The 25209-nt window shown below is 40.5% G+C and overlaps 1 protein-coding gene across 3 annotated transcripts in view; it reads right to left on the bottom strand.

The window, feature by feature from the left end:
• The window catches only part of ITGA4 (integrin subunit alpha 4), a 65332-nt gene that overhangs the window by 2848 nt on the left and 37275 nt on the right, over nt 1-25209 (bottom strand). For 2 of the 3 annotated variants that reach the window (XM_075933744.1, XM_006121693.4), the window contains exons 15-27: nt 23152-23306; nt 21968-22117; nt 20623-20699; nt 16238-16388; nt 12591-12686; nt 10405-10484; nt 9969-10058; nt 8525-8615; nt 7280-7387; nt 5801-5926; nt 4171-4290; nt 1112-1210; nt 840-959 (exon numbers count right to left, since the gene is read on the bottom strand). In XM_075933744.1, the coding sequence (XP_075789859.1) occupies nt 840-959; nt 1112-1210; nt 4171-4290; nt 5801-5926; nt 7280-7387; nt 8525-8615; nt 9969-10058; nt 10405-10484; nt 12591-12686; nt 16238-16388; nt 20623-20699; nt 21968-22117; nt 23152-23306 (1463 nt within the window). Of the gene's footprint in view, nt 1-839; nt 960-1111; nt 1211-4163; nt 4291-5800; nt 5927-7279; nt 7388-8524; nt 8616-9968; nt 10059-10404; nt 10485-12590; nt 12687-16237; nt 16389-20622; nt 20700-21967; nt 22118-23151; nt 23307-25209 lie in introns of those variants that run through there. The other variant, XM_075933745.1, reaches the window with a different exon arrangement.

The raw sequence follows: 25209 nt of genomic DNA, 5'->3' as shown, positions 1-25209 counted from the left end.
ACAGTACAACAGATTATGATGGCATACTGGCATATGTGATGAAGTATCAGCTTGTTTTGGGAGTAACAGTCATGTTACTATTAACATGAACTGGTACATAATATCACCGGGTGGGGGAAAGACAGCATTATTAAAAATTTACATCTTACGGGCTAATAATTTCCCTACATAAACAATGCAAACAAATGTGCCAGATGTGAAGTTTCACAGTTTAAAAATATCTTCCCACCCAGGATATGGAATGGCAATGGAATCTGAGCATTTGTTACACTTCTCTACTCTTACATGGGAGGAGTAACTAGTGGAGACACATTCACACATGCCCAATCCCCAACTTTTTTTTCTTTGGCACAACGAAATGTCTATGGCAGATATGGGATAAACAATCCCTGACTATCAGAACTTGCCAGAATCTTGTATAGCTAGTAGTGTTCATATAACTTATAATTTAAAACATTTAATGCTGATAAGCAATAAGGCTATATGCATCTTTTTTGTTAGCAGTATTTTAAAACATTCTGGTATGTGTGTCCACTAGAATAGCAAAAACTTGAAACAGAAGCATAGAAAAAATGTTTTACATTTGAAGGGAAAATATGCAAATCTGGCCCATAAAGCTGGGGGAAAAACTTAGGGTACAGGCGTTAGAGATCCCAGAGAGGTAAGTTAATGTCAATAAGTACTTTTACTGAGAGAGAACACATGAGGTAAAAAGGACAAATGAAAGGAAATTAATCATAATAGGATTTGTTATTCTTTCAGGAGGATAGATCACAATAAAACATTATTCCCATTTTTAAAGTATTAAATGAAAATAACATTAATTAAAACAATCCTACCTTCTGGAGTAGTATAAATACAAGCGAAAGCAATAATATGCCAACTGCTGAGCTTATCCCAATAAGCAGGAAAAAAACAGGACCTTTTGGCTTTTGGTTATGTAGTCCTTCCAAAAAGACCTAAAGTAGGGAAACATTAACAAATTAAAATTAGTATGTTTAATTTCTAAATTATGTTTAGAAAAGATAATATGTGAAATTGAAATATAATATTTCTTGAACGTATTTTTAGGGTGTCGAGAGGGCTAATTGTGTACTTAATGAATTCTTACATGTGCAACTTGCTTTTCCTTGTGTAGTTCAATGACTTTTGAATTTTTTTCTGGTGATGCTGTAGCTCTTACTTCAAACTTAAGTGACGATGCCTCATCCTGTTTTTTTAAAAAAGTCCAAGTTTGATCAATACAGCATGATGATATCATAAAAACAGTGAATTAAATCTTGCTATGTAGAAGCCCTCGTCTATAAAACAAGCCAGTGAGAGAGCCAGGAAAAGAATACAATGCTATACTGCAGTAACTCAAAAGAGCTGTGTTTTTATATTTACACAAATTAACTTGGAACTGTGGTACTATTGCTAATCAATGTGAATATATTTTCAAGGACTGAGCTACTGACAAAGCTGTACACAAATATTCTGGAGGGCAAACAAGACAAATGCAGTTTAGATTTCTATTTTAAATAAATGTCATATTTCCTTTTGTCCCAGAGCTGCACCCATCCTGATACTTAAATCTAATGGCCATCAAATAAATGAAACCACTGTTTGTGCCATAATCAAAATGTTCCCTGCAATACCTCTCCACTGAAGACTATCATTAGCTCACAGACATTTACCTCCCATCCCTCTTCTGTTCTGCAATTTGATTTGTCCTTTTCATGTGTGTTCATTTTTTTTATTGTATCCTTTGGTATATATGGTTGACAATTTTCTTCCACTATTTGATCTGAGGAAGTGGGTCTGTCCAACGAAAGCTTTTCATCTAATAAACCATCTTGTTAGTCTTTAAAGTGCTACATAGTCCTGTTTTTTGTTCCAGCTACACCAGACTAACACAGCTACATTTCTATCACTATTCTATATCTATATTCCTATTGGTGAGCTCTTCAACCAAGTATCAGAGGGGTAGCCGTGTTAGTCCGGATCTGCAAAAGCGACAAGGAGTCCTGTGGCACCTTATAGACTAACAGATGTATTGGAGCGTAAGCTTTCGTGGTCAAAGTGGGTCTTTGCCCACGAAAGCTTACGCTCCAATACATCTGTTAGTCTATAAGGTGCCACAGGACTCCTTGTCGCTTCTTCAACCAAGAGTTTTCTGAAATTAAGGCATTTAACGGCTGACTTACATAGGGTATTCCTTTAAGAGGGTCTTTGTCCACACCCTAAGTTACATTTTATCAAAGGCAGATTTATCTTATCTGATTGCTAATTATACAAATATGGCAATTTATCTGTATTTTCTATAAGTCACATTCATTATCAGGAATTGTGCAAGTGTTAAAATGGCTTTTAATTATCTAAATAGCACTAAACCGTTCTGTAAATCACCGAACGTATTCATAGCACAGAGACACATTCAGATAGTAACTATGTTTAGAATGAGAGAGTCAGTCTCCTATTAACCAATTTACTGTATGCATGACCAGGCCATGTCATGCTAGAACAGACCAATGGTCTAGCCCAGGGGTGGGGAACCTAAGGCCACTTATGTGCAGCCCCTGACTGATTTTTCTGTGGGCCAGTAGACTCCAACCAAGAAGGTTCCCTATCTCTGGTCTAATCAGTCTGAAATCTGTCCTATGCTTCAGTTTGACCAAAAAAAGAAAAACAACCAAAAACCACACCCACACACACCACGCCTAACTGCAATTAGCTGTCTGGTTTATCATATCCTGTTAGTAATCAAATTATAAACAATACAAAGAGCTCTATTATCATTTTCTAGTATGACTAGAGGATGTACCTTAGTACATCAGGTGTTTAACTGAAGTAATTTTTTTAAATAAAAAAATGTACATGTTTTATTTCAATTATTGTATTTTTCAAAAATGAAGGCTGGGGTGTGAGGAGGATAATGGGGTGGGTGGCTTAGGGCAGTGGGTTGAGAGGTGTGGAGGGGCTCAAAGCAGGTGGGGGTGAAGGGTGGGAATGAGGGTGCAGAAGTCAAGGCAGGTGGGATGTGCTAGACTCAGGGCAGAGAGGGCTTACTGGGACCACCCATGGTGGCAAGGGTGGTGCTACTAAGGTGGTGGCTCCTCCTAGGGGCTGAAGCTGCGCTGCTCAGATGGTGACTCTTCCCAGCAAGGGGGTACCTGGGACTGCACACTTGTTGGGTGGGAGCTGAGGCTATGTGGGCTGACCCCAGTCTCCCATTCCCCCACCCTAGACTGCAGCTTGTTGGGGGGAAGGGAGGAGCAGTGTTCCGGGGGCAGCTGCTGTCCTGCTGCTGCTATCCCCCCCCAACCTGCAACTGGTCTGGGGGGGCAGCGCTTTGGGGCCCCCTCCATTCTGCAGCCTGTTTGGGGGAACACTCCGGGGACTGACCTGGCCTTCAGTGCCCCCCTTCCCACATCATCCTGCAGGCCGTGTGGAAGAGGCAAGTTTCTGGGGGCTGCCCCCTGTCTGTAGCACCACCCTGTGACTTGCAGGGCCTCCACGGGGCAGGGAGGAATCCTTTGGATTTTGGGTAGGTGGTCTACATACCAGGTTGGTGGCAGGAAGATGGTGGAGCCCCAGCCCTGCTGGCCATTCTCTTGATGCCACAGCTGCCCACAGTGGCCACTTTCAGTATCACAACTCTCCTCTCTGTGCCCCTCCTTTTTGCATCCCTCAGCTCTCTGCCCCCTCCCTTTCCATGTTATGGAAAATAGTCCCATTCCCTGCACTTCCTGTTTTCCAGGCACAACCAAGCCCTGACCTTGATTTAAGTTTATGCTAAGAGGAAGCTGCATACCAAATGTGATGGTCCAAGCTCTTACGGTTCAGAAAGAATTTATGAACAAATGGACTCACAGGCTCATAGACAGATGCACGCTAAAATATAGATAAGCTTGAAGTGAAAGGTATATCATGGAGCTTGCTTTTTGGTTTTGATATGTATTTCACAGGCACAGAGCAAGCTCCATGGTATACTTTGCACTTCGAGCTTATCTGACATGTTGCAAAAAATGTTTATTATTAATTTAGATTTAACAATACTTCATTTATTAAATGAATATTGTGCAATTTATTTCGGACATAACTAGAAATAGAGCAGTGTCCCCAACAAGGTATACATCTATGTAAAACAACCTTTTAAAATATCTGGTTAAAGATTTACATACAGTTTACCATTTCTAAAATTGAAGGAGTAGCCTCCAGTTGTATTTGGACAGTTACTTCTTTTCCACTTTCCATGCTTCCAAATTTACACAGTATTCGGAAACACAAATGGTCTTCTTTCATGCAGTACTTTGACGGGAAAAAAAGCAAAAATACAATACTGAGCTTCAGTAACATGGTTTATTTTTTCTTGTTAAAACTCCTTTTTGAGTAGATATGAGAGACCTGGACTTTGGGAATTTTTTTTTTTTTTGGAAAAGTCAGATGTAAGGCTATTACAGCAGTCCCCGGGTTACGTACAAGATAGGGACTATAGGTTTGTTGTTAAGTTGAATTTGTACGTAAGTCGGAACTGGCTCCAGATTCAGCCGCTGCTGCTGAAACTGACCAGGGGCTGACTTCAGGAAGCCCGAGGCAGAGTTGCTCTGCCCCCAGCTTCCTGGAATCAGCCACTGATCAGTTTCAACAGTGGCTGAATCTGAAGCCTGGGACAGAACAGCTGGGGCGCTGCCGGGTAGGTCCCCAGGCATCCACAACAAAAGCCTGGTCTGCTGGGGGGGGGGGGACGCACTAGCTGCGCCCCCCCCCCCCCCTCCCAGCAGACCAGGGAGACCCAGAGCAAAGCCTCCAAGGCTTTGCTCCGGGTGTCCCTGGTCTGCTCGAGGTGTCCCTGGTCTGCTGGCCCCCCCCCACCCCCCCCAGCAGACCAGGGACACCCGGAGCAGCTTTTCTTGCCCCGGAGGACACGGTGGCGGGACCACTGCGTGTCTGGGTGGTCCCGCCGCCCGCGAGTTCCGGGGCGAGAAAAGCCCCGTTCATAAGTGCGGATCTGACGTAAGTCGGATCCGCGTATCTCGGGGACTGCCTGTACTGTAAATATCAATAAAGGTATCAGAAACAGGGAGGAGAGAAGCTGCACAGTCACTGCAAGGGCAGTCAGATTTTCAAAACAGCATGTAGCCACAATTGGGGGCAAGTGGCAAATTTTCAAGAGAGATAATTTCCAATGTAAGTATCTAAATGAGAGTTGCGTAATTCTTAAAACATGGCTGGAAATAAATTGTTGCTACAACAGAGCAATACATTGTAGTTTTCCTTGATCCAGTTATTAAGAGTTACAAGGGTGCTTTTAAACTTGATCATTCATTCTACAGATTTCTGATTTAGCTTTAAATATTTCAACAGAGTTAGTATTAAAAAGTAAACTGGTAGCATTGGTGTCATTCAGAACCAGCGCAAATAGGGCTTATACTAAGTGGGCTGTTCCCAGCCAATGTGAACTGCAGGAAGCAGTGTCCCAGCCCGCAAGCTGCTCATTGCACACCCTGGCCTATACTAATTTCCTCATACAAAACTATGACTACATCTCAGTTTTGACATTGCAGTCTTCTCCTTAGCAATAGGAGGTGGTTCTGTAATGTGTGTGAGTTGGAGTTAAATATTTTCAGGTTAACTCCTTTTTTGGTTATTACCAAAAATCTATGTAGAGAGTCTGAACAAGTGTAACTTCCCACTGACCTCTAAAATCCATCCTGAAAAATGTGTATAATGCATAATAGGAAGTTACTTTCCACAGTTTAATTTCAAGAGTTAAGTAAATTAGGACTTAATGAACCAAAAAGCAAACCCACAAACTTACCATTTGCCTTTTCTTAGGCTTTGAAAATAAAAAGATGAGATCATTGAATATGTTTGTGCTTCGATTTTGTTCTGGTAAAGTGCAGTCTCTTTTGCGATTTTTATAAAAACATTTTCCAGCAGTTGTCTGGAAATAACAATAGCACAATCATTCATGAATTCTAAACATTTCCAGATACTGCTTAAAAGACATTTCTGTAGATGCAGATACTCCAAGAAGATTACTGTGTTTGAAAATCATTTCTAAATAAGAGAAATGCAACCAGGGCCAAGGGCAGTGTTCCAGGACGCTGCTTCCTATATCTCCCTGGGCTGCAAATGGCAAACCAGAGTCAATTGAAGACACAAGGCTCCATAACTGTAGAGATGGTAAATAAACACATTGGGGAGGCCAGTTAGCAGGTTTCTCAAGAGTGGTTTTGTGGACCACATTGAGAGACATTGGCATAGTGTGTGCAATTCTATACCAGCTTGCTTAACCAGAACACACTGCTTAACATCTTACCTGCTCTCAGAATTGTACTGAAAGTTTCTGGCATGAGAGAGGCGTGATAGAAAAATATATTGGGGAAATTAAGACCCAACCCATTCTCTTGTGGAAGAAATGTAAACTAATGTAATTACATTAAATAACAGTTTAAAAATGGGTGTTTGCTTGTTTGATCTCACCATTGACATAAACAAGCCAAGAGAATAGCAAAAATCTATAGAGTAGGGATTGTGTATTCTCTACAACAGCATATATATTTTCTGGTATGAAACAATTAGCAGAACTTTGAGTAGAATCTAAAAACAAAATTTAAATGGTTTTTTGGACAGGATTATGGAAAGTATGAATTCACACATCTCTCTTTAAAAATACTTCCATTAGTCTCCTTACAAGGACTCTTTCAGTGTTCTAACACAGAATTCATGAATAGGGAAAAGTAGACTGACACTATTTAAAAGTTAGAAACTGGCCTAACACTAAGCTCCAGGCAGGAAGATATATTAGCTCCAATGGGAGTCCAATAGAAGTCTAGTGTACTAGCTGGCATATTTCAGAGAAAAGCTGTAGATTAAATACAGAATACGCACTAATTCTAAATGTAACAAGTAGACACACACTTTCATTTAAGTGAGCACAGTGTGTAAAGTAAGGCTCCCTAGTATACTTGACTCTTTGTGTAGAATACTTCAGTATCTTTGAATTCAGAATGTCTACATCTCTGCTAAATCAGCATCAATACTCCATGGCCATTTCTGAAATAAGTGCATGCTTGGTTTATTTAGAATTGGTTGATGTGCTAAAAGAAGAGGAATTAAAATATTTTATCAAAAGCATACTACTTGTTACAGTCAAGTTTCACTTGCTGAATTAAGAAAATCTTAGAAGTGCCTTTTCCAGCACTTTTGTACTCAATTTAATTCTGTATGTTCAGGTACATACAGAACATACAGAGCTGTATTTAAAAGGTATGAAATAAGGAAACAAGCATACCTTGACATCCAGAATGTTAAACAGTTTTTCCTCTCTTGGGGCAAAAGAATTAGGAATCATTATCTCCAAATCTGTATCAGGAGCCATGCTTGGTCCAGCATTGATAACCTTGGGAGAAAGGGTTCTACAGTAACTGAAGTTTTCCTTCACATTAATCAAGGACTGAATATCCAGAATTCACCCATTTACATCTTAGAGAGCAGCGATGGAGGCTTCTCCTTGCTGGCTTGAGAGGAAGACTTGCCTGAACTAGAGGAACCACCTCAAAAGATGACAGTGCAGTTCATTTTCTAACCCATATTCTTTCTGTTAACTCTCCTAATAGAATGCCGGCAGTGATAGTTTTGCAATATGGCAACACGTGTCTGCTATGACCTGAACTGTGGTCATATTTCACCACTTCAGGTGGGATATTGAAAATGGTCCTCCAATTCTCATTGAATATTAATCTATCAGTCTGGGATGGATCTGAACTGGTAATATAATTACTAATCCCTTGCGAACAGCTAGTCTCCTATGATCTACCTACAGTACTTTACACAGCTTCTTTTGCAGCACTTTTTACTACATTTCAGTACAATGAACTTAACTATTTTTACACTTGACTCCCATGTGTTAGTAAATACGTACTTGCTTTAAAAAAACAAAACAAAAAAAACACCACCACCACTGAAAACTGAGAGAGAGTGAAAGAGGATATTCTTACAGGTCCTAATGAGCTAAGTACTCATTTCCCATTGACTCTGAATGAAAGTTAGGCACCTAACTCCACTTTGTCTTTTTTTATCCTCCTCCACCCTATCATCCAGGTCTATTGTAAATCAGTGAAACTCCCATGAATGTCTCAATCAAATTCTGACCTCTGATGCAGAACAAATCAGCAGCAAGAGTTTCAACACCTGTACAACTCCATAACTGTGACATTCAAGTTGCTTAACTGATGCTGGCTGTGGTTAGAAGGGGCATGGAATGAATGGGCTGGCCATGAAGTGACAGGAATAAGAATCAAAGACTATAGGAGGCTATGAGCATGTTCAAAGGCAATTAAGTGAGGTTCATTTTAAAATGGCTCACACCCTTTAAAGATAACTTTAACTTATTTAGCAACTGACCCAGGTGCTATTGAAGTCAGTAGCAGTGTTTCTACAGACCTCTAAGGAGCATTGATTGAAGTGACTTGTCATATCTATTATTAAGAATAAACTTAAAATAAAATGAATGGTTTCTGTAAAGAATAACTCTTACATGGAAAGTGAAGTTGATCTTCTCCTTCATGCAATCAATTGCTGAATTTTCCATACTGGGTCCATAAACAAATGAAGTTGGTAGTACAAATCTATGGTAGTTAAAAAATAATTACAATAGGACAAAATTAACACCCTTTAGAATTCAATATTAATATGAGCATTATCCTCTCTGGGCCAGACTGTCTATCCAGGTCACTATATAGAACTGTGAAGTGTGCTTTAGCACTTACTTCAGCCCTGTATTAGGGAACATTCAGAATAAATTTAGTTGAGAAATCTCTGCGGACTGACTGGGCATAATGTGGTAGTGTGATTAATCACTATCTTCCAGTGCTACCCGCTCATCCCCAACTCAGAGAGTGGCTTTTATAAAGGAGGGGAGAAATTATGACAAAGCAGCTACTCATCTCTTTTATCTCTGGCTTATTTATGCATCTGCCCCTATTAGTGGGATTTTAGAAAAAAGACTTGTGACTGGTATCATTTAGTGGATAGGTCATGAAATTATGGTATATTCCCAATCTTGCCACTGTTTCTCAGTTTCCCCAAATACTTTTATCTTAAAATGAAAAATGCTGGCAGTAAAGTGTTAATATTCCTGAAATGGCTACAATGATGGATTTGATGGGAAGAGAAGGGATGAGAAAGTAGAATGGGATACTAGAAGCAGGTGCTGCCCCTAGCCATCTCTAGTTTGAAAGAAGTGTCCTGTTTTATAAGTAGTATACTGAGCCAGCCAGTCTAAAGCAGTTTGTCCATAAGGCTCTATAGTAAGTGTCCTTTACATTTGCCATCACCTGATGACACTGATACAGTCAAAGGAAGATCCTTAAATATCCCTGGGCATTTCTGCTACATGACTGCAAGTGGAGGATTATGTTACACTGAGGTTAGGCAAATCAAGACTTGCCTTAAAGGGATCTGAATTGATCTACCTTATTCTGGGCAGACACAGGCAGAAACACCAGCTGGCACAAGCTGAACAGCAAACAGTCAATACAGTTGAGTATAAAAGACAATGTTAGCAGTGGACAATTACACTAAAAAAGCATAAGGCTGAGCAGTTACTAAAAGAGAATTTGATAGGCTAAAGGATTAAAATATAGTTTTTGTTCACCTCTGCAGAAAACAGGATTAAGTGGGAACAAATAATATTACTCTGATGGGAAAAGGTGTTATAGAACAGCAAAGAATCAGTCCTTGGTTAATAAATCTCAGCACTCTTAAGGGTTTTTTTTCCATTTCAGATAGGAAAACTGAAGTACAAAGTCTGCAGCAGTGTGTGGAATAAAATCTACATCATCTCACTCCTGGTACTACAATTTTTTAAGTATGCCATGTTTCCTTTCTGATGATCATGGGAGTGCAATTGAGATATGTGTTCCTTAATTATAAACAATCCTATATATGTGGATATACAGAGCAGCCATTAACTTACTTACCCGTGGACATTTAGTTCAACCTCATGTTTCAGAGATATGGCTAAAATTATGGAGTTATCCAACAGCAGGTTGTTATCCTCTTCATTCTCACTGTAGAATTAAACATGGGAGATGAGAAGCTATGTTAGAATACAAAACACAGTGTGTTAGATAACTAATTACATAAAACATACACCTACCTTATTTCAATACATTTTTTGGTAACTGCACATATAAAAGTGAGAAATCATTTTTATAACAATGTTAGCAGAAATCTGCTCATTATTTAAATAGCAATTATCTACTTTTTTGTAGTTTGTTTCTCTATATTTTATATAACGAATGAGCTTTCTTGCAGTAGTGCTTCATTAAGCCTCTGAGGTACTTCCCATTCTGTTTTCCAAAGATAGGGACATTTTTCATCAAAGCCAGCAATTTTTAATTGAGCAAGATTTACCAGGTAGCATTAACAGTGATGCTGAGATCATCTTCTGCCTTGGTAAGTGAGCTTGCATCCAAGAGAAAACTAAAATCCATCTGTAGAACAAATGAAACTTTTGTGTGTTTGTGGTACATGATTGGGTATGTCGTAACAAATGTTTGTTGGCATTTAACTTGTGGAAAACTCTAGAACACACTGCATTATATTTTGCACAAGTTTGGTTCCCAAGATCACTAGGGCATATTGCTTTTGTTCATAATCTTAGTCAACCCCCTACTTTCCTACAAAATACTGCTAAGTTACAGAAAATGTATTGTGCCACAGAAGTTCCAGTTCTGAACTAAATGCATGCTCATGGCATGCCCTAAACACACTTCCACCCAAAGGGAGAGACTGGATTTGGTGCTCCCTTCATTTTCTCTAACATGCACAATCCCCTATAGCAGCAGTTCTCGACTGGGGTCTATGGCCCAGTTTCAGGTGGCCCACCAAGCCCCGGGGGCAGGTAATAAGCAGATGGTGGGTCAGATGCAGTTCACCAGGATTAACCCCCTGGCAAGCCGCCAGATGCTTTATTTATCCATGCATCCACAAACATGGCCATTCGCAGCACCTGTTGGTCATGGTTCACCATTCCTGGCCAAAACTTCCACCCCTATGAGAGACATTTTTCTTTCCCCCTCCCTTTATTGTCAACAAAGAGCCAGGGAAGACACTGCTATTTTCTTTGTCCACAGAACTGACTGGCCAGTATCCCAAAATGCCTGCCCTGATCACTCTGCTCAGTGTTTTAATCTCTGCGGCCCTGCAGATATGGGCCCCTCCCTTTTCAAAGCTCCAGGAAGTTGAAGAATCTGACAGTTGAGTGTGTTGCTCTATTTGGGGAACAAACAAAGGCTTTCTTTACACTTGTAAAATTAAAGCACAACTGTGGCAGTGACAGTATGGCCAGAGCATGAGCGCTGGTAGAGAGGTCTCTCAGCACTCTACGTAAACCACCTCCAGGAGGGGAGTATCGAACACTGGTGCTTTACAGCACTAAGACTTGCTGCACCTGGAGGTGGGGGGTGTCACACCTCTGAGCCAGAAAGTTGTAGCGCTGTACAGTGGCAGTGTAGATTTAGCCAAAGAGCAAATCATTGGAGTGTTCCTGTTCTGCCCTACACTAGGAGCACAGCAGCAGGCAGACTGCTGCTGCAGGAGGAGGGAGACAGATTGTTGTGCTGCTTTGATATTTCCTCAGCATGGAGAGCTCACAGAGCTACTCATGATGCTGCTCACAGCTGAGGAGGCTGTGGGAGAATGTGGAGAGAATCCCAAGACGCACAGGGATCAGGTATGCATTCCCACTACATTGCACTGTGGGATACATACCCACAGTGCATTTCTTACACTGTCGATGATGGTGCCCCCAGTGTGGGCATCGTCTGTCAACAGGAGGAGCAAGTGTGAACTGACATTAGTTTTGTCAACAAAATTTGGTAGTGTAGATGTAGCCTGAGATATGCTAGATCAAATAACTTGTTTTCCAATTGTCAAAAATCCTTGTAAACACATGGTAATATCAATTACTTTGTTGGTACGGTTCACCATAAATTGAGCAAGAATACAATATGCACAATATGCCTGCTCTTGATGCATTGTAATAAATAATGTGATTTTAATGCATTATTTCAAATAAATTGTAAAAATCTAATTTCTTAGAAATAGAATGAAGAATTTATATTATTATTTTAGCGAAAAATAACTGCCTACATAGGTGCTATAAACTGCATTCCAATATATATATCTTATCCTTGATATCTCAGTGCAATATTTTATCATTTCCATATTTTACAACTTTTACTTAACCCTCTTGCATGTAATAATGAGGATAAAATGTCCTCAGTGAAATAAAGCTAAATAAAATGCCACGAGAGATCTGACAAATTGTTGCATGAGAAAATGTTAATTCTTAAAAAACTATTCCTAGACATATGCCTATTTGAATATGTGGCTAAAAGAACCTCAGGTTCTCTGTTACCAGGGTGGTTTATGTGGAGCGGAGAGCAATACGTTATTTGTTGAACACTTTCATTTGATCTTTAGCAGACATTATGTAATATATGCGATATAAAGTGTTTCTTGACAAGTTATACATTTTAAGCATTTACTCCAACAAGATGTAGTTCTAAAGATTAACCATTTTAGATTTAGTTTACCTTCGACAAATGGTCTACATATAAATACCCAACACTGCAGTCAAGTCTCATTGCCTGAGCTTCATCTGATATTTCACATTGTATCTGTTTTTCTTCCTAAAATTAAAGAATGAAACTGTTTTATGTGATGAAATCGAATGACCATTTTGCAATGTTATTTCAGAATGTACACACTACATATATACCATAAAATTTCACTTTGAGTGTTTAGACTACTGTAAACACCAATGGGAATTTACAAAATATTTTTGCTGCTACTAGGTGACTAGTCCAATGAGTCCATATGGCTGAATTCCTTGCATCAATCAAATTACAGGCAGTCACCGACTTACGCGGATCCGACTTACGTCGGATCCGCAGTTACAAACGGGGCTGTCCCAGAGTACACGGACTGCGGGACCTCGCGGTCCTGCCGCCTGTGTACTCTGGGGCTTTGCTCTGCGTCTCCCTGGTCTGCAGACCAGGAAGATGCAGAGCAAAGCCACAGAGGGGCTCGGGCAGCGGGGCAGCCCCGCTGCCCGAGGCCCCCCCCCTCCGCGGGTTTGCAAAGCCGCAGGGAAGCTGGCAGCGGAGCAGTCCAGGCGCGCCTGGGCTGCCCCACTGCCAGCTTCCCCGCAGCTTTGCAAAGCTGTGGGGGGGCTCAGGCAGCGAGGCAGCCCAGGCCGCCTGGACTGCTCTGCTGCCGGCTTCCCCGAGGCTTTGCAAAGCCGCGGGGGAAGCCGGCAGCGGGACAGCCCAGACGCCCCGCGGCTGTCCCGCTGCCGGCGTCCTCAGAGGCTTTGCTTCCCATCTCCCTGGTCTGCTGGTCTCCAGCAGACCAGGGAGACGGGGAGCAAAGCCGCGGAGGACCCAGGCGGCGGGACCGCGGTGCGTCTCGGTCCGCCGCCCGTGTCTTCCTGGTCTGCTGGGGGGGGGATGGGCGCAGCTAGTATCCCTCCCCCCCCCAGCAGACTAGGCTTTTCTCCGGACGCCTGTGGCAGAGCAGCTGGGGTGCTGCCGGTTGGTCCCGCAGCGCCGCTCTGGGCGCTACTGGTCCAACCCAGCAGCACCCCAGCTGCTCTGGTCCTGATTCAGCTGCTGCTGGTCAGTTTCAGCAGCGGCTGAATCAGGACGCCTGGGGCAGAGCAGATGGGGTGCTGCTGGGTCGGTGCAGTAGTGCCGAGGAGCGGCGCTACTGGAGCAACCCAGCAGCACCCCAGCTGCTCTGCCCCAGGCGTCCTGATTTAGCCGCTGCTAAAACTGACCAGCGCTGACTACAGGCTTCCTGGAATCAGCTGCTGATCAGTTTCAGCAGCAGCTGACTTGGGGACGCTTGGGGTTCTTAAGTTGATTCTGGATGTAAGTCAGAACTGGCGGTCAGTTTCAGCAGCGGCTGAATCTGGACGCCAGTTCCGACTTACATACAGATTCAACTTAAGAACAAACCTACAGTCCCTATCTTGTACGTAACCCGGGGACTGCCTGTATTTCATTACCTCTTTATAGTCGGTTTGTTAATGGCTTTGCAAGTATATTGTCAACTTATTTAAGTCTAAAGTTACCATTTCAAAAATAAATCCAGTATAAAAATCTTAGAAGGACATATTTTAAAAAAAGAATTAGAGGAAAAACACCGCCTCCTTCACAAGATTACAATTAGCCTCCAGTGTTCTTTTAAAAAACAGACTTAACCCAACAAGGTGCTGAAGACATCTTACAGGATCAGTCACAGGTGTTTTAAAGAGCAGGAGATTGATAAAAATATCTAGTAGGGATGGTTTATTTGCATTTAACCTTTACAGCCTTTGCATGTAGAAATTGACTTGATCAGTGGTTTACACCCTTTTTTCATTTGTAGATCCCTAAAATAATTTCCACTGGTGGTGTGGACTTCTTTGGAAATCTTAGATATTATCAGCTGTCCCCTCACAGGTCTGTGAAGCACAGGCTGCAAAGCACTGGTCTATGATAATGACTTTTGCAGACCTCTTAGACATAGTCTTCGGACCCCAGGTTGAAAACTGGACCCCTGGTCCCTTCCCAGTCCTGTATGTCTATGATACCATGAGAAGGGCCCTACCAAATTCATGATCCATTTTGGTTAATTTCACAGTGATAAGATTTTAAAAATCATCAGCTGCACTATTTCAGATATTTATGTCTAAAATGTCATGGTGTTATAACTCGAAAGAGGGCTGAGAGGGACTGCAAGACTATCGTAAGGGGGCTGCATTATTGCCTCCATCCCTTCTGCACTGTTGCTGGTAAAAGCGCTACCTTTAGAGCTGGACAGTGGGCAGCACAGCTGGACAGTGGTCACAGCTATCCTTACAGGAGGCGATTGTGCAGGGCCATGTAGTTAAGGGATGTTGTGGTCCCACCTCAGCTAGCCCAAAAACATTCAAGCCCCTAGAGCTGAGTTTTGAGCCATGGAAGGGCAGGTCTCAGAGCAAGGGTGGCAGAACTTTGCAGAAGCAGGAGGCCACTGGTCCTGGAACTGGGGTGGAGGCATGCCGTTACATGTTGGGGTGTAGTTTTGGAAGGAGGGGTTGGCATTGCCTCCCCCCCCCAAAAACCCATCAAGCCTCAGACAGGCACAGAGTGGCACTGGCAGCAGCTCTGCTTGCCTGAGGCTCTGAGGCTTTCAGTTTTGGGTAGGGGTGACACTGTCCCTACCCCACAAACTTCATACATTAAAAAGTGGGGGAGCATGACTCCCTGGCCCTCCAGTTTCCAACACTGCTGGCAAAGGGTGCTGCAGTGGGGAGGGGGTGGAACTACTGTACATTAGGGTCCAGATGCTAGTCCCAGCCAGGCTGGAAAGGGACAGGAGATCCTCTTCACCTGCAGGGGCTAATCCCATAGCTCAAACCCACTTCTTGGATGCTCCTCCATCTGCAATAATCTCTTCAGCTACTTCCTGTGCAGTGACCCCTCCCCCAAGGATAGAGGCCAAAGGAGCCAGAAAGCCAGGCAAGGGTTTGGAGCTTCCTATAGCCGGAAGATTTTTAATGTGGTACTAATTCAGCCCTGGGAGCAGTGCAGTGAAGAGGAAGTCCCTTCCATCCCAAACCTCACCAGGACTAGCAGCCAGGAGCCCAAACACATGGTAAGAGCTCTAGGCTGGGGAGCCCCAAAACCTGCTTCTCTCCAGCAGATTTCTCTAAGGAGACCAGATTTTTTCATAGCCAAGAATTTAGTAGAGTCGTATCTACGATGGAGGTTACATACTAATTTTTCCAAATACACTCAGAAATCACTATTTTTATTCATTTACTGCAATACTTTGTACTTAAATAAAAATGTTGGCCAGCTTGATTAAACTGTGCTCATTTTGTGGATGGATTAACTGAAGTTTTAAGCAGAAAAGTCTCAAATATTGTCAGCTTTCCTTACTTAGATTTCCTTAACTTAGTAGATTTTCCTACTTGTCACGCTGCCCCATGGGTCTGAGCTCAAGTGGGCAACTTGAGCTTCCACTTATGCCACAACATCCACACCGCTATATTTAGCATGCTAAGGTGAACCTCTCCCCGACTCCCGACAGGAGTCTATCTACCTAGGCTGGGATGCTCACTCTCTGCTACAGTGTAGTCACAGCCTATACAGTCTGTCTGAGTACTATAAAGGTGTTGAAGGGCTGATGATGACAGAATTTCAATTCTTACCAGTTCTAGAACTCGAACAAAATAAAGACCTTTAGGGAGTTGGATGTGGAGGGCAGTTTCATATGCATCATCTCCAGCATTGCTCAGAGATAAATTCAATTGTAAAGTCTTCATACTTCCAACTGAAAGATAGGTTTTCTTTTCATGAGGTCTATAAAATAATGAATATATTTAAAATGTTATACTGTATGAAAAGACCAGTGATATATATGGCAAATATGAAAGCAAGTCACCTTGGTAAAACAGGAAAATGTCTGGAGAAAAAAGAGGGGAAAACAAACCCCTTTCTTTGATTTCAGTTTGATAAGGTATCTGGAAGAGTCCAACTGGAGGTTGCTGGTCAAATAACATTTGCTCATTTTTTCCTAGCTGAAGGCAGCTCAGTCATCCACCATTTAAATAATATAGTCAACCAACCACAATGTTTAATTTGCATTGCACTTTTTAGGGTCCAAGTAATTGGAGTGCTAATTCAAAGATGCAGGACTAAGAATGCTGCTTATTCTTCTGCTAGGCTTTGTCCAAGACCGAGAGGTAAGAGATGCAGAACAGTGTCTTCCGTGCTTCAGCATTTCCAAGGGGAAGTTACTCCTGTGCAGAGGAGTCATAAGGCCTATGCATCACTTAAGCCAGCAATGGGCAATCTAGACTAGTGAGTGGCACTCCTTCATCTCAGTGGGCCACTAGATTGTTGTAACAAAGGCAGTCTCCTAGGACATGGTAGTTTTGCCAAGTGTACTTACATATTTAGAATTGGCAGGGTGTGGCTACTGAACCAAATGAGCACATGGCCCTCACAGTCGTTGTATGCAGTCAGCACGCACTTCACTTCGTGTGCCCTTGATTTATGTGCATGTCACTTTAGTAATCCCGGTACAGAAAAAAAAAACCTACCAGGAAGGAAATCAGCAGAATTTGACAGCCCTGTAGGCAATGGTAAACAAAATGTCTCATGGCCACACACAGAACCCCAATAGTTGCAGGATGCCCACCATTACATCCCTCAAATTAAGGCTTGTCAGGCCATCTGCACAGAGGAGAATTTCATTCAGAATAGAGAATGTTAGAATGGGAGTGGATTTGTCAACTGACTCTATTAAGGAAACTTTCCAGCAGTGCACCAAGTATGTGCATACATTGCAGTGCTTATGTATGGTTGAAAGTCTCTGGTCTCACTAGTTTAGGTTTTTCTCTGCCTGCTCTTGAGATCTACAGTACTAATTTTTAAATTTATACATAGGGAATGTTAGGGATATAAATGCAAAGCTTTAATCCCAATATATCACATAAGGCTGTAATTTTCAGCTCTCAATTGAGGTATGGGATTGAGTTAATGTGAACCAGGAGAAAAAGAAAATGAGTGAACAAGCCTATCTTATGTTTTATCCAGTGTTCTATAATCACGTTACAAGTGAAAGTACCAAAGAGGATCTAAAAGTAAACTTCATTTTGACATTAAACTTTAATTAAGACTTGTAGAAGAGCTGGCTAGAAATAGACATTTATCAAATATTCTGGCTTGAAACCAGAGAATTAGTCACTGAACACCTTTGGGAAAGAAGTTGGCACTTAGACAAGCAACAGAAGGTGAAAATACTGCATAAGCAGCCAGGTTCCAAGACAACATCAAATTAAAGAGAAACACAATGTTAAAATTATAGGAGTTGGATTTCTCATTCTCTTTACATTTTTAAGTTACTTTACAGCATTTACAGAATTACTATTTTACTCTTTTCTGGTACACATTTTACTGCAGCTTGATTCATTAACAAGATGCCATCAGAACTCAGTACATAAGTGCAGTAAAGCACCAGCTGCACATCTGGGAGTGTGACAAAGCTGAACTAGAGCTTATCTCCAGTAATCATATTTCATTCTTCATTAAAATATGCATAATGCATACTTGAAATTTATAGAGCAGACCAGAATCTAAGGAATTGAAACAGAACAAGGTAGTACATACATGCTGAACCATAACCCAGTAAGTAAAAGGACAAGACTAATGTGAAGTATTCCAGTGACAACCTTTGTACAATTCCATTCATTTAAGAGACATTTCATTGTATTTTTTTTAAAAAAAGCATTTAGTTTGTTGTTTCTAGATAATGAATGCATTCTGTCTAGACGAAATAAATTAAAGCTTCACAGCTAACCAGTTTTTAATCAAGATACTAACTAGGGCAAAAAATAATTTAAGGCGACATTTCACACTTTATCAAGATATGTAGCCTATTTAATTTGGTGAAAAAGAAGGTAAAAATTCTCATGCTCTACTTCCCTTTACTTGAATTTAACACTTGTAGTACTTATAAATCTGTTTTACTTGTATTAACGATAATGAAAATACACCAAATCTTTACAGTAGAAAAATGCAAAAATTTTCAAGCAGTTCTCTCTTGAAGCCTAAGAAAATGGTTGAGGGGAGGAGAAGAATTTCTCTGAAATCCATGAAGATTCAAAAACCATGTGCAGAGTCATATAAGAACCATTAATCCAAATTACACTATTATAGTATTATTTATGTACCATTTTAAGATGTTTTACAAGGCAAAACATCAGGAGAGCAGCATATAAAATCTCTCATCCCTCCCTCGTGGCTTGCAAAGGGACACTGAAGCCTGGTTCTGATCATGATATCGAATGAAATGAGTAGACATCAGGTTTAAAAACAAAAACAAAACAGAAGGAAATACTTCTCCACACCACATACAGTCAACTTGTAGAACTCATTGCCAAGAGATGATGTGAAGTCCAAAAGTATTATTTGGTTAAAAAAAGAATTAGGTAAGTTCATGGAGAATGGGTCCATCAACGACTATAACCCCATATGCCAGGTCAGTCCCAGGATATTCGAAAGACAAAGTGGATGAGGTAATACAGGTTGAACCTCTCTAATCCAGCACCCTTTGGACCTGACCGGTGCCAAACCAGAGGATTTGCCAAACCACGGGAGGTCAATACTGTCTAGCAGCTTTGCCTACACTTTCACTGCTTACTGGACTCTCAAAGACATTTAGGGGTAAATTAGAGCTAAATAACAGCACAGAACACTGAAAGCCAGGACTGGTAGCTCTAGACAAATTTTACAAGAATGCAAGAAATTTGCCCACACCCTTGATAAGTGGACTTTTGGTTAACTAAAATCATACTGGACCATGGATGTTGCTGGAACAGAGAGTGCTGGACTAGAAAGATTCAGCTTGTAGCTTTTTATGGACCAACTTCTGTTTGGTGAGGAAGAGATGGTCAGATATTCAGCCCCATGCTCGGTGTCTCCCTAAGCCTGTGACTTCCTGATGCTCTGACTGGATAATAGGTGGTCAAGTAGTAATTGCCCTGTTCATTCTCTCTGAAGTTTCTGGCACTGGCTACTCTATGAAGAAAGGATACTGGGTTAGATGAACTACTGGTCTGACCCGATGTGTCCATTCTTATGTTCTTAAACTTAGGGACAGAGGAGGAGAGAGAGGGCAAGAAGAGAACTTTTAAAATCTTACTAAAAAATAATTCTGATTGCATCGGATAGGAACATTGTCACATGAATTGAAAACTAGCTAAAGGACTATAAAGAGTAATGACAGTATTTCATGGAGGAAGAGTGTTTAGTTCTGCAGAGATCCAGTCTTAATGAGGTGTCTTGACATTTAAATAAAATTAAGAGTCTAGCATGATAATGAAATATAAGGATGATAGTAAATTGGAAGGAGTTGCAAACACCTGTGTGGACCAGGAAAGGCTACAGAGGACCTAAAAAGATTAGAAAACATGGGTGAAAAGTAATAAAATGAAATTCAGCTTGGAAAATGCAAGCTAGTATATCTAGGGGAAAAGAATACAAACCACACATAATGCCCAACCATCTGGTGTCTTGATCATTAGTATAAAACTGTACAGCCAATATTTTTAAGTACGGTAGTTCTTTTTCCGTTTCATAATTGAAACAGTAAATACAGCAATCTGCTAGCACAAAAGTGAAGCATTTTCTTTTGTACACTACAAGAACAATACTGTCATAAAAGTAGAATATTTAATTTTTGTCGATTGTGGAGCAAGTTATATGTATCTCATTAGTACATCTTAATTAGAAATTAGAAGTGTTTCTTTTATGAACAAAATGCTTTTTTTGCTAATAATTTTGTAAGAATATAATTGAAAAAGAAATGTTCTTGTGTATAAAATAAATTATTATTATACTTTCTTGAAAGGTTGTTTGTTTAATAATCAATCTTTCACTGGAAATCAATTTTTATTCCTGTAATGTTTTCTTAGGGAACTCATTGTCTACTTTTGCAAATTAATTTTACCCATGAAGCAAGGAAAACTGAATTAGATAAATAAAGCCCTACTCAGTCTCCTTTAGCAGACAGAAGTCACATTGTACATACTTTGGAAATGCAAGTTTTCCAGAAACTTTCAAGTCAGCAGAACAGTTTTCTCTGGAACAAAATCTTGCAAAAACCATCTGTGAAGAAACAACAAAAGTGAAAATGTTTCAAAACAGTACATTCACAGCCACAGGTACAAAGTCATTACCATGTTATTGTCTAAGTACCATGAGTGCCCAACAGCCCCTTGCTACTGAAAGAGAAACTAAATCAGCTGTTGACCTGCCCACATGCGGTGTACATAACAGACAGCCTCTCATGCTAATTGTCGCATTCTTGAGCCCATTGTGATGGTATCAATTCTAAAAAGTATACTCATGGACAAAACATTTTAGGAGACTGATGTTCCTGGGACAATTCTGCAGCTTCCTATGATCTGGCTGCAGCTACCCAGGCAATACGGTTTCATCTAAATAAAGACTGACTGACTGCCCATGTGTTACAAGGTTTCTCTGACAATAGTGATGTACATTGGTTGTGTTTTGAAGTTTCACACAATACCTATGTCACTGTATTGCAGTTTTAACAAAAAAGAATCTTGCTGAGTGCATGTGGATTGGGAAATAGAAAGTTGAGACAGACAGCAGAAGTAAAGTTATTTTGCCAGTTAAAAGAAACCTGTAGGCATCTCAAAATTCTGGATGTCAATTTTATTTTGAATTTGTGAAACTTATTACTGGTGAGGAGTCAGAATAATGTTTAATTTTACCAGTTACAAGCCGTAAGACCACTTTGACTTTTGCTCCTGCAGGAGGGGAAAGAGTGGGAAATCATTTTGTTATTGTTTCAAAATGTATGTTTTTTCCAATCACTGTTTGAAAATTTGGGGTAGCTCCAGATGATAAATACTTCATCACCATTATTTAAATAATAGAATATAAATTAATGTAAGCAGCCAGCCTACAGGGTATCTAACATGCAATTCATACTGGGATTTGATTTACTAGTCTTCTAATTTCACGTGATATGCTAAGAAAATGTCTAATACTAATGTTACTATACCTAAAACAATAAGAGAATACAATTAATAAGAGATAATTACATGCCTGAGTATAATCCTGTCCAACTTCATATGAACCATTAGAGTAAAAATGAAAAATACAAATTAGATGCATGTTTTGTAAGCAATGCATCCTTTAGGCAAAATAACATTCTAATTTTTGCCTACAGGTTTATCTATTAAAATCAAGGCAATTTTAATATCCCTGTCACCATGAGAGCTGGACACCAATTCCAAAAAATGTGTTCTTGAGTTACACTGAACAGTGTGAAATTTGCTTTAGATACTTATTTAAAATGTGTTATCATTTTGTTGAAGTTCAGACAAAAATATCCATATCTTAACCTTGCTTTTAATAGCATCTTTTTCTTTCCTCTGCTGAAGAACCGGTTCAAGTGGTGGGAACTCCTCCATACTTCTTTTTCTTAGAACATGATGTCCAAGATGATAAGTAGCTTCAATATGTATAGGAGTCAGGATATCCCTTACATCTTTCTATGAAAATTGGAAACCTAATGAGTTAACCATATAAAACAGACATGTATATAAAAAACACTGCAAGTTAATCTCTATTTTCACATACACATTCACTTCCTAAACCATAGACATTAAATCCTCTTCCTTGAATATACTTTTTTCTTCCCCTTTTCTCCATTACCTCTGTTCTAATTTTCAGTTAACAGTGATAAGAGGAATCAATTAGTAACTGAAGAGTGCCATTTATGATTAAACAACAATTGTTAATAAAAACTTTATTTAGTGGGAGACCCAACTGAATTTTCTTTGTCACCAGGTTGATTTATGGCCACAGGTTAGTAATTTTGCATATTACAAGTAAGGGTAGGTGAAAAAGAAGGGTAACAGACAAATGGAACAAAACCAGATAGGCACAATGGATCAGATATTTCTGTGAAATCTAAAAAGGCTTTCCTAATACTCACAAATAGGGTATGGAGCTGGGAGGTATAGAGCGATGAGTGATAGAAATGTAGCCGTGTTAGTCTGGGGTAGTTGAAGCAAAATGCAGGACAATGTAGCACTTTAAAGACTAACAAGATGGTTTATTAGATGATGAGCTTTCGTGGGCCAGACCCACTTCCTCAGATCAAGATCTCCTGCCCTTATATTTTGTACTCAGCATTGAGAGGATTAAACTGCTTAATCAATAATCATTTCAACATGAAACCTTGAACATGTAGGAATGCCACAAATCAAATCCCAAATCCCAAACTATCTACTTATGAAAACTGAACAGCATGAAGCACCAAGTATTACAATAGCAAAACTTGATTGAATTATTCTCTAGGTATATGCAAGAGATAGCCACTGATTTGTCCCTCCACATGTCCACTGCTTCAGTTCTAATCTACAAGCTTGCTCTGACCCAAAATCATGTGTTATCTATTTCATTTTATGTTTTAATTTCTAGGAGGGTATCATAAATAACATTCTTTTATAGTAGGTAACTGCCTCTTACAGATATGACAATGTTACTATATTAAAAAAATAGATACTAAAGATTACATTACCTTCAAAAACGCTGAATGATTTCTGCAAGTAACATTGCTGTTAAAAATATCCATACTTCCTGATATCATATCTGATGTTCCATTAGAAGAAAAGTAAAATCTTGCAGGAGTGTTTGTCTTTCTGCTTACATCTATATTTAGTTCATAAAGCAGTACTGCAAGATTAAAAAAATAAATAAGTAAAAGTCTCTTCTTATAAAATATCTTTGAAACCTATTGATTTTCACTAATATATGATAGGAGTTACACATGTCATCATTTACACACTCCATAATGTCTCTCTCAAAATACTGTAAAGTCTAGTGTCATGCTAAATGTGGCATCTTTTAAAAAACCTTGGGAATACACACAAAGCTATAATTAAAAAAATACTACTTAGAACATATGCATGAAAATATATACCTTTCTCTTTTAAATGTATTATTTCCCTTCTGACTCTCAGAGCCAAATTCATCACTGATATGAGCCTGTGACTCCACTGAAATCAATGGAGTCGCATGCATCTACATGAGGGCTGATACTGGAGTATTGTTTTAATAATTATCTGCTAGAATCTGACTGAGGAAACCCAGTGTTAGTCACAGAAATGGCATAAATATTTCAGAAAACAGTAAATAAGAACAGATGCAATGACAGAAATTTAAAATAAATTTAAAAAAACCTATAAGTTCCTAAATCACAAATAGAACTCTGTAGATAATCTAATTACAAGCACATTTTTAGAACACGGTTGTTTTAATTCTTCATTGTTTCATTATTGTTGTGACTATCCGATTAAAGAGCAGAGCAATGCATTCAGTCTTCAAAGCTAGCATCATCTAATATTGCATTTCCTCTATAACAGCGTTTCCCAAAGTGCGGTCTGCGGCCCAGCAGCGGTCCTTAGAAAAAAAATACCGGACCTTAGAAAAATTATCGCTTATGATCCTATTAATTTGTGTGACAGGGTAGCAGCACCCCGCACTGCTGAGTGAGGTGGCGCGGCCCTCTTGGGAGAGAGCCCGCCACCGCGGCATATTTGCCGGGCATGCTCCCGGGTGGAAGCACTAGATCTGGCGGGTGCTAGGACCCAGGGAGAAGGCCATGCGCACCAATGCAGAATGGGCGTTGCTGGGGGAGCCGGTGCCGGTCAATAGAGCGGCTGGGACTGGGGCCAGAAACGGGGGGGACGGGGGACAGAACAACCTGCTGGACAAGTAGGGCCAGCAACAATTTATCTGCATATTTATCATTTGCTTAATGAATATGCAAATAAATGTTACCAGTCCTCCAAAAGCTTGTGAATGGGAAGTTACTCGCCTTGTGCAGTAGCGACAGTTCTTTGAGATGTGTGTCCCTTTGGGTGCTCCACTATAAGTCTCGGGTCGTCCTGTCACTTCAAATCATCATTTTCCCTAGCAGTAAGTAGCTGGCCAGGCCACACACACACACCCTAGGCACCTCATGCCGTTTGTGCCCTGCACTTAGCATGCATGGCCTGGTTCCTGCCAGTTCCTCATGTACCCAAGTGTCTGAAAAACAAGAAAGGAACAGACTCTGAAAGAGAGGGGAGAAGGGTGAGTAGTGGAGCACCTATGGGGACACATATCTTGAAGAACTGTTGTTATTGCACAACGTGAGTAACTTCCCTTTCTTCTTTGAGTGATGTCCCGATGGGTGCGCCACCATAGGTGACTTTGTAGTAGTGCTGGAGAAACACAAGGCAGGCAGGATTCGGAGTCACTGTTTATTATCAGTTGATAATATTGCAGCGGTACTTATGTATCGTAGTCAAGATGGTGAAGGATGGCGTAATGCTTCATAAAGGTATTATTTGAGGACCATGTAGCAGCATGGCAAAACTCCTGGAGAAGAATGCCCCATAGGAAGGCTATGGATGTTGCTATCACACTTGTGGAATGTGCTCTTGGTAGGTGACTTATGTTGCATGGAGTAGCATTGAGTAATGCAAGCTACAATAACTCTTGATATGTGTTGTGATAAATTCAGAGTCCCCTTGGAGCATTCTGCTGTGGAAACAAACAGGGTCTGTGATGTATGGAAGGATCAGGTTCTATC

The sequence above is a fragment of the Pelodiscus sinensis genome, chromosome 7 (assembly GCF_049634645.1).
Source record: "Pelodiscus sinensis isolate JC-2024 chromosome 7, ASM4963464v1, whole genome shotgun sequence".
Taxonomy (NCBI): domain Eukaryota; kingdom Metazoa; phylum Chordata; order Testudines; family Trionychidae; genus Pelodiscus; species Pelodiscus sinensis.
This window is presented reverse-complemented; position numbering and strand designations above follow the sequence as displayed.